We start from the raw sequence: 15,238 nt of genomic DNA on the forward strand, positions 1-15,238 counted from the left end.
CAAAGCCAAAGAGCCAGCGCTGTCCGAAGACGTCTCCGTGGTCATGTAACCGGCATGACTAAACGCCGAAGGTGCACGGAACGCTGTTATCTTCCCACTAAAGGTGGTCCCTATTTTTCTACTTGCATTTTTTTACGTGCTTTCGAACTGCTAGGTTGGCAGAAGCTGGGACAAGTCACGGGAGTTCATCCCATTATGCGGCACTAGAGATTCGAAGTGCTGAACTGCCAACCTTTCAATCGACAAGCTCAGTGTCTTAGCCACTGAGCCACTGCATCCCTCTATATATATATTATATATATATATAAATAAATGTGTATATAGGTGTTGATTTCCCCTATATCTTTGGGGAATTCCTGATTGAAGGGCCTGCCTCTACTATGAGTTCAACTTTTCCTTGTCATCTTTTGAGTTCAACTTTTCCTTGTGATTTTGTGTCTTGCAACCCTATTGTGGTTATTTTTTAAATTTTCTTCGATTCGTTGACTTGTTCTCCATCTCTTCCGCCAAGGAAGCTGTTTGGCTGTTGCATGCAATCTTGCCTAAATTGGATATGATAAGCAGAAATTGAATTTGGAAGGAAGAGTGAGCTAAGCTGGGAGGCTAGAACAACTCAGAAGAAGACAGAGACAAAGAAGAAGGGGTCAACCTGTTCTCCAAAGCACCTGAAGGCTGGACAAGAAGCAACAGATGGAAACTAATCCTAGAACTAAGGAGAAATTTCCTGACAGTTAGAATAATTAACCAGTGGAACAACTTGCCTCCAGAAGTTGTAAATGCTCCAACACTGGAAGTTTTTAAGAAGAGATTGGACAATCATTTGTCTGAAATGGTATAGGGTTTCCTGCCTGAGCAGGGGGTTGGACTAGAAGACCTCCAAGGTCCCTTCCAACTCTGTCATTCTCTTCTCTTCTCTTCTCTTCTCTTCTCTTCTCTTCTCTTCTCTTCTCTTCTCTTCTCTTCTCTTCTCTTCTCTTCTCTTCTACCCTACCCTACCCTACCCTACCCTACCCTACCCTACCCTACCCTACCCTACCCTCTTCTCTACTCTACTCTCTTCTACTCCCTACACTCTACTCTACTCTACTCTACTCTACTCTACTCTACTCTACTCTACTCTAGCAAAACACATCGACTAGACAAGCTTTCATTCTGTTGCCCACAAATTTACTTGGAAAGTGCTTCCATGAAGACACCAGAAGTCAAGTTTGACTTCATGGTTAATGAAAATAGTGGTTACAATCCTAAAATTGCTATGGTGGTGTCATGGGCTGGCAGGATCAGGATTCCCTAGGTGCAGGGATTTTTCCACCGAGCTGCTCTTATTTTATTGGTGCTGCTTTTAAGTTATTATTGCTGTTGTGATTTGCCTAATAACGTTGATCTATTCTCTTTACATCAGGCCTGAGGATACGTCTGTTTAACTTCTCACTCAAGCTTCTCACTTGCCTTCTTTATATTGTCCGCGTTCTGCTGGATGACCCAAAACAGATAGGATGGTGAGAAATTCTCATTTACAACAGTGGCAATCGTGATATCGCTTAGATTTCTACAGATAAGGGGAGGGAAGGGCACCCATTGGATTTGGATTGTCAGTCTGATTCAGAAAGATTTGGGAAAATGGAGATAATTTTGTTGAATCTTTTTTTTATAATAAATAAATAAATAAATAAATTGGGAAACATCTGACTCAGATGACCAAAGCATATCAATCAGTCATCAGTCTGATTCAGAAAGTTAGTTTGATTCGATGAATCGCATAGTAAAAAAATATCTGCTGCAAACTCCATATAGGCATCAGGAAGGGCATCCGTCCAGTAAATGCTCAGCTCCATCCAGTCGTCCTGACTCTTAACCTGAATTAAGGGATTACATTTGATGAAGTTTCAGAGGCTGGGTGGGGCTACATTTGGACTATAAAATGCACCCAGATTTTCACCCTCTTTTGGGGGGTAAAAAGGTGCATCTCATACTCCGAAAAATACAGTAATATTCATTTTTTAGTATATCAGCCATTTACTTTGATTGAATTTTGCTTCTAAAACGCCCCTTCTTTCCTTTCCATTCAGCTGGGAATGTGAGAAACGCATCTACTCCTCCTTCAATCAATCATCATCAGAAATCAACTGGTAAAGGGGTTGGCAGCTTTTCTGAAGGTTGTTGTTGAGCTTCAGTTTAACAAGGAGCCAGTTTAATTTCTGGGTGAAATCAAGCAGTGAAAACAACCATCTTCTAGAAGGCAGGCTGCTAAAATAGAAATCTATTAAAAAACAAAAGAACATCAAAACACTGGACAAACACATTTGTTGGTCCACCTCCTTTGCCCTTATATGATGATGTTTCTCCTTGATGTCTCCTCCAAGGTCCAAGACACTCTATCCCATCTTCATCTTACCTTTGATTTTTTTTTCTTTTCTTTTCTGGGTAGGTGGGCTTCTCTCTAGGGAAAACCTGGCTTGTGGTCTCCACCTATTTTATTTATACCCATGAAGACTTTTAAATGCCCCTTGGAAATAGATTCTAGATGGTGCCTTAGTTTGCAACGGGAATTGTCTCTTTTAGAAGAAGGAGAAGGAGATAACATAGGCGAGGGGACCTCATCAATACAAGAAAATATTCATGGATGCACTGGCAGTTTTAGGCACCCTATTAACTAGTCCAGCTATATCTATTTTGCAGCATGTTTTGATGTATATTTTATAGCCTGAATCAAGATCATTGGAGGAGTGGTGTGGTGGCCTAGAGGTGTAGCTCTTGCCCTACACCTGGTTGTAGGTGTGAGTTCGATCCTAGGTAGAGGCAGATATTTCTCTTTCTGGGCACAGTGAGAATGTATCTGCTGAATATAACTCCGCATTGGCAATAGGAAGGGCATCCAGCCAGTAATCACTCAGCTCCATTCGGTTGCCCAGACTCCACCCCGCAAGGGATTATGGGGTCCTTAAAAGAAGATGGTGATCAAGGACATTGGAGAATTGCAAAATTTGAATGACACGCTATTTTTTGATCCGGCCTGTTTCTTGTTTCCTGATTAAGTCTTGTTCTGGTTGTGGTTGAGCTTTATTCTGTAAATATTCTCTACAGGGCTCCCATTTTGTGGGTGGATCGAAACAAGCCGTTGTGGGCAATACAAGTAAGTGTGATGTGTGTTGGTGGTGCTGGATCTTACAAAATTTATAGCGTCTTATTCCTCTCCCATCCTGGTTACTTCTTCCCTATCTTTCTGTCTTCTTCTCCTTTCAGGTCAGCGTAGCCATCATTAGCTTTCTTGAGACTATGCTTCTGATCTACCTCAGCTATAAGGTAAGAAAGAAGATTAAGGGACATGTTTTGGCCTGCAAGCAGACGGGAGGGGGGAAGTGTTTTCTATAAGTGGTTATGGATCTGACAACCTCGATGGTGAATTGATTTGAAGATGTTTGCCGGGTTCAGTGGGAATGCCAAGATAAACCCAACTTGTGTTCCCCAATTCTAGTACACTTTCACTAGTCCCAGAAAATAAGTCCATGTTTCATTTTTGGTTCTAATGCCTGGAAGTCCTCCACTCATCCAGTTTTATACAGCTCATGTTGGCTTTTCTAGAACTTGAGGTTCTCCAGATCTATTTGAGTATCTCCTCCTAATTATACAGCTGTATTAGAGGTCTAATACAGAACAGATGGTCTGGAGATTTCATCCCCAACTTGATGTTCTCCAGATCTATTTCAGTATAATTCTCATCCTTTTTTCTATTGTTAGACATCTAATAAAACCAGAAGAGATGGGTTGGAGTTTCATCTCCAACTTGATGTTCTCCAGATCTGTCTAAGTCTCATCCTTCTTGTATTGCTAGATATCTAATAAAAACAGAATAGATGGGTTGGAGTTTCATCTATCACAACCAGTGTTGGTGCTGGGGATGGATAATAAGGGACTGTAGGTTGATGCTCCTGGAGGTAGCAGGACTGAAAATGTTCACCTAGAACATCTGAAAGGGAGTTATTTGTTTGCTTACCTAGTTGACTCATAGGCTGTCCCAATCTCAGAGACTCATCCCATCCTGCTTACAATCTTTTTGGACTGTTGCCTTCTGGCAGAAGATACAGAACAATTAAAACTCGGACCACACGTCTTCTGAATAGTTTTTTTATCCCAGAGCTATAATTGCACTCAACAAGGAATTAAAGGGTCACCATCAGTGAGCTGTTGGACAGCATTACTTGGTCTGTTGTGTGGATGTTTGGGTGGTTTTAGGGGTGGGGAAGTTGTGGTGGGTAGGGGTGTGTTTGGGGATTGTTATGTGTGTTGGATCCGGTCTTTGGATGTTAAGTGAATTTCGTTGTATGGGTATACTGTGTATACATGTAAAATGACAATAAAGTTATTATTATTAATCTTCAACGATGCAATCAGCAGTGGGTTTCACATTATGTTACTACCGGTTCGCCCTGCGTGCGTACGCTCACTATGTGCGTGCACTAGTGGTGGGTTGCCCCCGGTTCGGACTGGTTCACAAGAACCGGTAGTAAAACTGGCGGGAGGCTCTGCTCACTAACCCGGATGTCATCAGGAAGTTTCTGTGCGCGCGGTCCTATTGCGAACTGGGAGTAAAGGTAAGTAGAACCCACCCCAGGCGTGGATGTGCCCGGTTCGTGCGCATGTCTGCCTTCCACACATGTGCTGGCTTCAAAAACACTCCTAAATAGGATGGGATAGAGCCAGGTAATCGCCCACCCGCGATTTCCGCAACCGGTTCGGGTGAACCAATCCGAACCGGCTGAATACCACCTCTGGATGCAATCTATTATGATCATGGAGGTAACGAAGATTTAATCTTCCATAGCTTAGCCTGTATCCAACTCTGTTTCTTCCTCTAGGGTAACATTTGCGAGCAAATCTTTCGTGTTTCGTTCATCCTTGAAATGATCAACACCGTGCCCTTTATTATCACGGTACGTTTTGACTAACTGAAAACGAGAATTTCTGTTATCTTCCGACGGTGGAGCCCATTGTTTAAGACAATCGCTTCCCTTTACTGAAAATACAGTTTTGGAAAGAGTGCGGGTGCAAATGGGCTATACTAACAGCAGCCAACTCAGAATATATGTGGGCTTTGTAAGAATCTAGTTAGCAGCATGGCAAACCATTTATGTACTATATTCTTGCCTTGGGAATTCTACAGATGTCTCCATGTAGTTAGTGGGAAAGAAGCCTAGCTCAAGAGAAAAGACATTTTCTAGCAAACATAACCAGGTTCTTTTGGCTGGGTATTTTTTGTTTGTTTTTTTTAGATATTTTGGCCACCTCTACGGAATTTATTCATTCCCGTGTTCTTGAATTGCTGGTTGGCGAAGTATGCTTTGGAGAACATGATAGTAAGTAGATGGTAGAAACGAAAATGCCTTTTCTGCATGAAAAGTTTGGGGAAGGTGTCTTGCATATCCCCGCTTTGTTGCGATGATACACCTACAATGGACTGATACGGCTTGCTAAATTCTACATCTGGATTAACAGAATGCAATGGTTGGGTTTAGAAAGAATGCTACATCTAATGTAAATAAACCATAATATGGTTTGGGTCACAACATAATGGTTTGGGTCACATACCATGCGAAAGCAAGGATTTTGTGTCTATGACAGCTGAACCACAAGCTGGAATGAAGTACAAACTGAACTTCCTTTCCTTCCCTTCCTTCTCTCTTTCCTTTCATTTCCTTCTCTTTCCCTACCTTTCTTCTTCCCTCCTTTCCTTTCCTTTCCTTCCTTTCCTTTCCTTTCCTTTCCTTTCCTTTCCTTTCCTTTCCTTTCCTTTCCTTTCCTTTCCTTTCCTTTCCTTTCCTTTCCTTTCCTTTCCTTTCCTTTCCTTTCCTTTCCTTTCCTTTCCTTTCCTTTCCTTTCCTTTCCTTTCCTTTCCTTTCCTTTCCTTTCCTTTCCTTTCCTTTCCTTCTTTCCTTTCCTTTCCTTTCCTTTCCTTTCCTTTCCTTTCCTTTCCTTTCCTTTCCTTTCCTTTCCTTTCCTTTCCTTCCCTTCCCTTCCCTTCCCTTCCCTTCCCTTCCCTTCCCTTCCCTTCTTCCTTTCCCTTCCCTCCCTTCCCTCTTTCATTCTCTTTTCCCTTCCCTTCCCCCTTCCCTTTCGTCTTCCCCTTCCTTCCTTCCTTCCTTCCTTCCTTCCTTCCTTCCTTCCTTCTTTCCAGAATGACTTGCATCGAGCAATACAACGGACTCAGTCTGCCATGTTCAACCAAGTGCTCATTTTAATTTGCACCCTGCTTTGTCTTGTTTTCACTGGGTAAGTTCTTTGGCTGTCCCCTTCGTGCCTAACACTACAGGAGATTTGACTTGAAGGGGACGCGATCCAATCGGTGGCATTTGATTTTCAGAAAAAAATCAAATTGACCTAATCTAATGTCTGTCCACATCAATTGGGAAAATCAGACTAAGCCCATTTATCGCATCATTTGAATTTTCCAAATCAGATGGAAAGCAGATCAAGCCAACGATTTGAAACAAATGTCAACAATTCCATGTTGATTGTTGACTAGATCTTTCCTAGTTGGGTCATGAAACGTCTGCAAGAAAACCACCAAGCTCAGAGAGCACCAAGGACCTCACAGTTCAGTCCTGAGCTACAAATATTCTCTTCTATAGTCGGAAGTGTAGAAAGTTACCAAAATATTAGTTCATTGACCACATCCCAACTGAAGCAATATTAATTATTAGCTCCTTTTTCCCCGTTTCAAAAATGACTCAAGAACGTTGGCTGATGGCCATCCAGCCCAATAAAAGGTGTTGCTATTCAATACTGTAAAAGGAAACATGAAAGCATGAGTTTTACAATAAAAACCTGGTTTTACTACTAGAATCTCATCTTTCCTCTCCTGTGATCTAGAACCTGTGGCATCCAGCATTTGGAAAGAGCTGGTGAGAACCTCTCGCTCTTCAAGTCCTTTTATTTTTGCATCGTCACCTTCTCAACCGTCGGCTATGGAGACGTGACCCCCAAGATCTGGCCTTCTCAGCTACTGGTGGTGATCATGATATGCGTGGCCCTTGTGGTCTTGCCGCTGCAGGTAAGGTATGACTCTCTGGGGTTTACGATATGGATGGGATGAGCCATAAGTAAGAGGGGCTTTTGGACTGAGAGCAGTACAGGAGTTAAACTTGGTAGATCAAAGCAAAAAGAGTTGGGAGTCCATCAAAAGATATATATATATATCCCTCCCTCCTTCCATCCATAATAGTATGATCTCTGATCAGATCTCCATCACCTCCTGAGCTGGTGGTGGGAGATCTTTCTCCATCAAGGAGAATCCACCAAGGGCACACTGCCCAGATCCCTGATCTTTCTCCATCAAGGAGAACCTTTAACCACCAAGGGAACTCTACCCAGATCTCTGATCTTTCTCCATCAAGGAGAACCTTTAACCATCAAAGACAGCTTGCCCAAATCCCTGAACTTTCTCCATCAAGGAGAATCCTTAACCACCAAAGGCAGTCTGCCCAGATCCCTGGTCTTTCTCCATCAAGGATAACTTTTAACCACCAAGTGCCCTCTGCCCAAATTACAGACCCTTGGAGAAGATCTGCTTGCTTGTTTTTTTGCCTACAGTTTGAAGAGCTGGTGTACCTGTGGATGGAGCGGCAGAAGTCAGGAGGAAATTACAGCCGCCATCGAGCTCAGACGGAGAAGCATGTTGTGCTTTGTGTCAGCTCCCTTAAGATAGATCTGCTGATGGATTTCCTCAACGAGTTCTACGCTCATCCAAGGCTGCAGGTGAAGGTTGGGTTGGGTCTCTATCGGGAGGCAGGCTTAGAAAATCAAATTTCTTCATGAGTGGGAAGCTAAGGTAGTTCAAAGATTCTGCTTTTCCCTTTCCCTTTCCCTATCTAAACGAAGTTAAATCATGGCAACCGGACCAAAGTTTATTAAACTGAGATGTTTCTCGTTACTCATTGTAGTAACTTCTTCAGTCAAAATGAAAACACTCTGACTCCATGCCTAACCAAAAATGTTCATTTTTACTGCTTGGTTGAGTAGCAAAACATCTCAGTTTAATAAACTTTCATCCAGTTTAACCTTGTTTAGATACTTTCATCCTGGATGATTGAGTCTTCATTTACATACTTTCCAGGATTACTACGTGGTCATCCTTTGCCCTACAGAAATGGATATTCAGGTGCGCCGTGTGCTTCAGATCCCATTGTGGTCCCAGCGGGTGATCTACCTCCAGGGATCTGCCTTGAAGGATCAGGATCTCATGAGAGCAAAGTGAGTTGGAAACGGGAAAGCTGGTTTCTGTTCAAACAAGTTGCCTTCTTTCACTGGAGTTTGAGAGAGGTAAAACAAAGTCCATTAACACTGGACTTCACTGAGTGAGATTTTGAAGTTATAACAGCACTATCTGGACACCCGTGATTTGCTATGAAACTATGTAATTGGGCGTGATAAATTGACAGTTAAAGCCTGAAACGTAATGTAGAATGTATAACACCATAGCATCAGAGCGTGTTAGTATAAGGCAACTGGCAGTTGGAACAGAGGTGGAGGAGGAGTGGAGTGTCCCAGCCTACAGGCCAGATGAGTCACACACTGGCGGCACCCACATCCAGTTTAGGGAAGGAATAGCAATAGAGCGTGTGAATATAAGACAACTGGCAGTTGGAACAGAGTTCTTTTCAGGTGGGCAGGGAGAGTAAAAAGTCTAGCTCCTTAGCATCAGAGCATGTGAATATAGTACTGTATATGAAATACTAATGATCTGATGGTTATTTTGAAAAATCCTTTCTTAGCGAGCACCTAGAAGCTAAGAGGAACATACATGCCAAATTTCAAGTTTGTAGACTTTACAATTCTAGAGATTTTGTGATGAGTGAGTGGTATTTGGCTTTTATATATATAGATTGAAAAAAGTGACTTAGGACCACTTTACACACTTATGACCGTCGCAGCCTCACCATGGTCACGTGATTTACACTCAGATGCTTGGCGACTGGTTCATATTTATGTCCCAGGCTCACATGATTCCCTTTCTATGACCTCCTGACCAGCCAACTCAACAATTGTGGTACCCGTTTAACAACTGCAGCAGCTTCGCTAACGTGGCGAGACAAAACTCACTTCACAAATTTCTCACTTTTAAATATGGTTTCCCCTTCCCAGGTGCATTGCTAATTTAACTTCCCAGGATGTCAGGTTAATGGAATATTTTATGTTTGCAGGATGGACAACGGAGAAGCTTGCTTCATTCTGAGCAGCCGAAATGAGGTGGACCGCACAGCTGCCGTAAGTCGCAACACGAAATGACCACATGATTAAGCCAAGGAAGGGGGAAAGGGGCTTCGTCCTCCTTCTTTCCCCATCCCAGACAACATTTGTGAAACATCAAAAATTATAACTCTGAAGGAAATTCTCAGATGATTCTATTCTATTCAATTCTAGTCTAGTCTTGTCTAGTCTAGTCTAGTCTAGTCTAGTCTAGTCTAGTCTAGTCTAGTCTAGTCTAGTCTAGTCTACAGTATTCTATTCTATTCTACTCTACTCTATTCCATTCCATTCCATTCCATTCCATTCCATTCCATTCCATTCCACATTCTATTCTATTCTATTCTATTCTAGTCTATTCTATTCTATTCTATTCTATTCTATTCTATTCTAGTCTAGTCTAGTCTAGTCTAGTCTAGTCTAGTCTAGTCTAGTCTAGTCTAGTCTACAGTATTCTATTCTACTATACTCTACTCTACTCTATTCCAATCCATTCCATTCCATTCCACATTCTATTCTATTCTATTCTATTCTAGTCTATTCTATTCTATTCTATTCTATTCTATTCTATTCTATTCTCTACTCTACTCTACTCTACTCTACTCTACTCTATTCTATTCCATTCTTCCATTCCACATTCTATTCTATTCTATTCTATTCTATTCTATTCTATTCTATTCTATTCTATCCTATTCTATTCTATTCTATTCCATTCCATTCCATTCCATTCCTTCTTCTATTCTATTCTATTCTATTCTATTCTATTCTATTCTATTCTATTCTATTCTATTCTATTCCACTCTTTCATTCCACATTCTATTCTATTCTATTCTATTCTATTCTATTCTATTCTATTCTATTCTATTCTAGTCTAGTCTAGTCTAGTCTAGTCTAGTCTAGTCTAGTCTAGTCTAGTCTAGTCTAGTCTAGTTTAGTCTAGTCTAGTCTACAGTATTCTATTCTACTCTACTCTACTCTACTCTACTCTATTCTATTCCATTCCACATTCTATTCTATTCTATTCTATTCTATTCTATTCTATTCTATTCTATTCTATTCTATTCTATTCTATTCTAGTTTAGTCTAGTCTAGTCTACAGTATTCTATTCTACTCTACTCTACTCTATTCTATTCTATTCCATTCCATTCCACATTCTATTCTATTCTATTCTATTCTATTCTATTCTATTCTATTCTATTCTATTCTCTACTCTATTCTATTCTATTCTATTCCATTCCATTCTTCCATTCCACATTCTATTCTATTCTATTCTATTCTATTCTATTCTATTCTATTCTATTCTATTCTCTACTCTATTCTATTCTATTCTATTCCATTCCATTCTTCCATTCCACATTCTATTCTATTCTATTCTATTCTATTCTATTCTATTCTATTCTATTCTATTCTATTCCATTCCATTCCATTCCATTCCATTCCATTCCATTCCATTCCTTCTTCTATTCTATTCTATTCTATTCTATTCTATTCTATTCTATTCTATTCTATTCTATTCCACTCTTCCATTCCACATTCTATTCTATTCTATTCTATTCTATTCTATTCTATTCTATTCTATTCTATTCTATTCTAGTCTATTCTAGTCTAGTCTAGTCTATTCTATTCTATTCTATTCTATTCTATTCTATTCTATTCTATTCTATTCTATTCTATTCCATTCCATTCCATTCCATTCCATATTCTATTCTATTCTATTCTATTCTATTCTATTCTATTCTATTCTCTCCTCTCCTCTCCTCTCCTCTCCTCTCCTCTCCCCTCCCCTCCCCTCCCCTCCCCTCCCCTCCCATCCCATCCTCTCCCATCCCGTCCCATATTCTGTTCTGTTCTATTCCATTCTTATAGTAATGCCGTAGCAATTAATATATTAGCTTAAGGCAAGCCAATGGTTGCTTATACATTCTCTTGGAAATGGCGGATTCTAACAATTTGGACCTTTTTAAAAACTTCTTCCCATGACAATGCTCCTGCACAGAATATGAAACCTACCAGGGACCATTTCTAAGCAGGACCTTTGTGCTCCTTCTTCCGTAGGATCATCAAACCATCCTAAGAGCTTGGGCAGTGAAAGATTTTGCACCCAACTGCCCCCTCTATGTTCAGATTCTGAAGCCGGAGAATAAATTCCATGTCAAGTTTGCAGGTAGGAACTTTTCTGCCCATCTGTCTGATGGTTGTTAAGATGGACAAATCCAACTCAAAACAGGAAAACAAAACAAAACAAAATTCTGCAGATGGGGAAAGGCTGGATGATATACAATGCGTTTTCATTCCTTTTCTAATCAACGCCAGCCAGCAGATTATCCACTGGGCTATAAAAAGAAAACACAATGATTTGCCATCTGCAAACATATAAACAGAGTTTATTGTCTCAGACACAGCTAGTTAATTTTTCTGGAACATTTATTGTGCTGTTTCATTTGCACACACTACCTTGGTTACACGCTCGCGGGCTTTATTTTTCTGTTTTGTGTCTGTCGTTCTTGCTCATTTTTAAAAGTTACCTAAAACTTTTAATTTGCGATAGGTCTGTTTTTAGCTCTCAGAATCAAAGAAGAGGTCCCTGCATTGCTTATGGTTAAGGCATCCCTCAACTTAATTGAGATAAAGTGAAATAAAACCAAACTTTATCATTCAGCCAGATATTCGAAAATGCAGAAGAGCAACTGATCTATTAAAAACTTTCCAGTTTCTTTGATAGACTATGTAAAGTGATGAATGGGCAGGATTAAGGTTAGAAGTTTTTGGTGTGGAGGAGACATACCCAGGAAAGAGTCGCAAGTTCTGAATTTATACATTTGAGGGGAAATAAGAAGAGACATAGTTTCTCTCCAGGAAAAACAAAAGGAAAGTAATCATATTTTTCAGCTGTTCTTACAGCATTCTTAAGGCACTTCTTTAATTCATCCACTGCTGTTTATTATAGAAACACAGAGTGGTTTACGAAAAAAAGTCAGTTGTGGCCCATCGGCCACCAGCCCCTCCAGCAGTTGAATCAGAGGAGGTGTGGGAGTCAGGGTCAGCATCAGTGGTGGGTTCCTCCCGGTTCGGTCCGGTTCGGCCGAGCCGGTAGCGGTGACGATATGGCGAACCGGTTCTCCCCCCGCCCTCCCCCCCCCACATTATTCTTACCTTTTATTTGGTCCCAGCCCCAATCTATTGCTGCCTCCTGAATCCCAGCTGATGACTAGAGGGAAAAAACTGTTTAAACTCTTGCCGTTGGGCTTCAAAGGGCCATCCTACAGCTGATCAGTGTTAAAAGCAAACAAATGAGTCAAGTCGTAAGTGCGAGGACTGGTCGTAAGTGTGAGGACCTTCCAGAAATGACTCTGACCAGCTAGCCCACCTAGTCACATGACCTCCAAGCCAAACCCACAAAATAAGCCACGCCCACAGAACCGGTAGTAAAAAAAATTAGCACCCACCCCTGGTCAGCATCAAGGCAACCTGAGAGCTCTGAGGGGGAAGAGGGAATGGAGTTGGCAGAGAGAGAGAGAGACAGAGGCAGAGCCTGGGCCCTCCATCAGCCCTCAGATGGAGAGTCAACAGCCCCCAGATCTGGAGATGGCTGATGAGGAGGAGGAGGAACAGCTGGGTTCGGTGGCTGATGCGTGGATGTGCAGAAGGCAGAGGAGAGGAGAGCAGTGGAAATCTATGGGCCGGTCCTTGGGATGGAAGAGCCACCACTGCTAGCAAAGCCCCACCCTAGCTCTGGGGATAAAAGGCAGGGGGCAGAGATGAATAAATGTGGCAGGCTGGGCAGACTTGTTAGCCTGCGGTGAAAGAGAAACTTTTTGCCGGGGCTGCTGGCGCTCCTAATAAAGGAATCTTTGAGTTAGGGTTTGTCATGTTTAGGGAGCTGGGTCAGAACAAAGTCAAAATTTACAAAATGCAAACCCTTAAAAGTGTCACACCTTGAAAGCGACGAAGGGATCTTTTTTTTTAAAAAAAAATTGTACTCACAAATCAACTTGTCCAAGGGATCCTGCTGGAAATTTAAAACGATGCTTTAGAATATAAAAGGACCTGTTGTTGTTTTTTTTAAAATTTCAGATCACGTGGTGTGCGAAGAGGAGTGCAAATTCGCCATGCTGGCCCTGAATTGTGTCTGCCCAGCTACCTCTACTCTTATTACCCTTCTCGTCCATACCTCCAGAGGGCAGTAAGTAGTTTAAAAACTGTGACGGGGCCGGTCAGTTTCTAGCTGGGGCAACATCTGACCATGACATGTCAAAGAAGTTGAATGTCAAGCGTGAGAAATCAGGAAATCCAGGAAGTTCAAACGAGTTATAACGGTTTATTGCAAACTGAAGCTCTCTACAAGATTCTGAACTACTAAGCAAATTGGCGGTAGATAACTGTCAAAAGATGGACTGGATTTAGATATTTTGTGAGCACGAAGGGATTCATGGCTGATAACACATTTGAAATTTTGGTGGTCCGCAGGAAACTTATTTGCATTTTTTATATTGCACTAAATCAGGGGTCTTCAGACTACGGCCCCTGGGCTGGATATGTGCAATGAACGTTTGTGTTGCTGCAGAGAGTCTCCCCCTTCGGGGTCTTTTTGTGTGGGTCGGAGGGGGGCAGAAATTCCGACTCGGGGTCTGCTTCAGCCTCCTGGTGTGGGGCTTTGGGTGAAGGCTGGAGGGAAGCGCCGCTGGTGGCGAAGAGCCTTGTTCCAGTGGGACTGCATCATGGTCTGGAACTGGCTGACCATCTCAGCCCGCTGAGCCTCCAGGCGCTGATATCTGGCCTTGCACTCCTGCAGGTCTTCCCTCTACTTGGAAAGCCTGTGCTGCTAGTCCTCAGTGAAGTGCTTCTGCTGAGCCTCCTTCTCGGTCAAATGCAATTTGAACTGAGCTGTTTTGCCAACTCTTTCTCATTGTGGCTGCTTAGCTCCAGCAACTGCTTCCTGTTGGGACCCTAAGGAGCCCGGGTGGGGAGACAAGGAGTGGCTGGGAGGGGAGGGGCAAGTAGAGGTTGGCAAGGCACCCCTTGACGTGAGTGACCACACACGCCCAGTCACATGACCACTTAGCCACGCCCACCCAGCCACTCATTAGGCAGTTCATATTAGTGGTCCATGGGATTTAAAATTATGAATTTAGTGGTCCCTGAGGTCCAAAAGGTTGGGGACCCCTGAATTAGAAGACCTCCAGGCTCCCTTCCAAATCTGTTATGCTCTTACTTCCAGAGAAGGCCAGGAGTCCCCAGAACAATGGCAAAGGATGTACGGGCGCTGCTCGGGCAATGAAGTTTACCACATCCGCATGGGTGACAGCAAGTTTTTCATGGAGTATGAAGGAAAGAGCTTCACCTATGCATCCTTCCATGCTCACAAAAAGTAAGCGGAAAAGCCAGATTTTATTTAAATTGTGTCTTTGGGTGGGTTTGTCAAGGAGGAGATCTGAAAAGAATATGGGAAGGGGAAACATTTCACAAGTTCTGTTTTGCAAGGCCCACCCAAACCCTTTGGGGATTATGCAAAATTATTCCACATGGAATAATTGGGACCTTCCTCCAATATTCCTCTGGAGTGCAGGAGATGGTGTATAGAAGTTCTGCCCTTAAAGGTAAAGGTAAAGCTTCCCCTCGCACATCTGTACTAGTCATTCCCGACTCTAGGGGGCAGTGCTCATCTCTGTTTCAAAGCCGAAGAGCCAGCGCTATCCGAAGACATCTCCGTGGTCATGTGGCCGGCATGACTCAATCCCAAAGGCGCACGGAACGCTGTTTTCTTCCCACCAAAGGTGGTCCCTATTTTCCTACTTGCATTTTTTTACGTGCTTTCGAACTGCTAGGTTGGCAGAAGCTGGGACAAGTCACGGGAGCTCACCCCATTACGCGGCACTAGGGATTTGAACCGCTGAACTGCCGACCTTTCAATCGACAAGCTCAGCGCCTTAGCCACTGACCCACCGCGTCCCTACTATAGCCCTACTACATGCCTAATAACACAGAGACATTAGACAT

At 42.5% G+C, this 15,238-nt stretch overlaps 1 protein-coding gene across 7 annotated transcripts in view; it reads left to right on the forward strand.

Annotated features, from left to right (window-relative positions):
• The window catches only part of KCNT1 (potassium sodium-activated channel subfamily T member 1), a 102,323-nt gene that overhangs the window by 60,689 nt on the left and 26,396 nt on the right, over positions 1 to 15,238 (forward strand). For 4 of the 7 annotated variants that reach the window (XM_070955474.1, XM_070955477.1, XM_070955475.1 and 1 more), the window contains 14 exons: positions 1,403 to 1,499; positions 2,070 to 2,129; positions 3,085 to 3,133; positions 3,244 to 3,303; positions 4,857 to 4,931; positions 5,271 to 5,354; positions 6,173 to 6,267; positions 6,868 to 7,048; positions 7,588 to 7,752; positions 8,111 to 8,247; positions 9,198 to 9,261; positions 11,297 to 11,405; positions 13,316 to 13,424; positions 14,460 to 14,609. In XM_070955474.1, coding sequence (XP_070811575.1) covers positions 1,403 to 1,499; positions 2,070 to 2,129; positions 3,085 to 3,133; positions 3,244 to 3,303; positions 4,857 to 4,931; positions 5,271 to 5,354; positions 6,173 to 6,267; positions 6,868 to 7,048; positions 7,588 to 7,752; positions 8,111 to 8,247; positions 9,198 to 9,261; positions 11,297 to 11,405; positions 13,316 to 13,424; positions 14,460 to 14,609 — 1,435 coding nt within the window. The remainder of the gene's footprint in view (positions 1 to 1,402; positions 1,500 to 2,069; positions 2,130 to 3,084; positions 3,134 to 3,243; positions 3,304 to 4,856; positions 4,932 to 5,270; positions 5,355 to 6,172; positions 6,268 to 6,867; positions 7,049 to 7,587; positions 7,753 to 8,110; positions 8,248 to 9,197; positions 9,262 to 11,296; positions 11,406 to 13,315; positions 13,425 to 14,459; positions 14,610 to 15,238) is intronic. The other 3 variants (XM_070955478.1, XM_070955479.1, XM_070955480.1) reach the window with 2 other exon arrangements.

Source organism: Pituophis catenifer, unplaced genomic scaffold (assembly GCF_029215685.1).
Source record: "Pituophis catenifer annectens isolate HBS135680 unplaced genomic scaffold, rPitCat1.0.hap2 SCAF_17, whole genome shotgun sequence".
NCBI lineage: Eukaryota > Metazoa > Chordata > Lepidosauria > Squamata > Colubridae > Pituophis > Pituophis catenifer.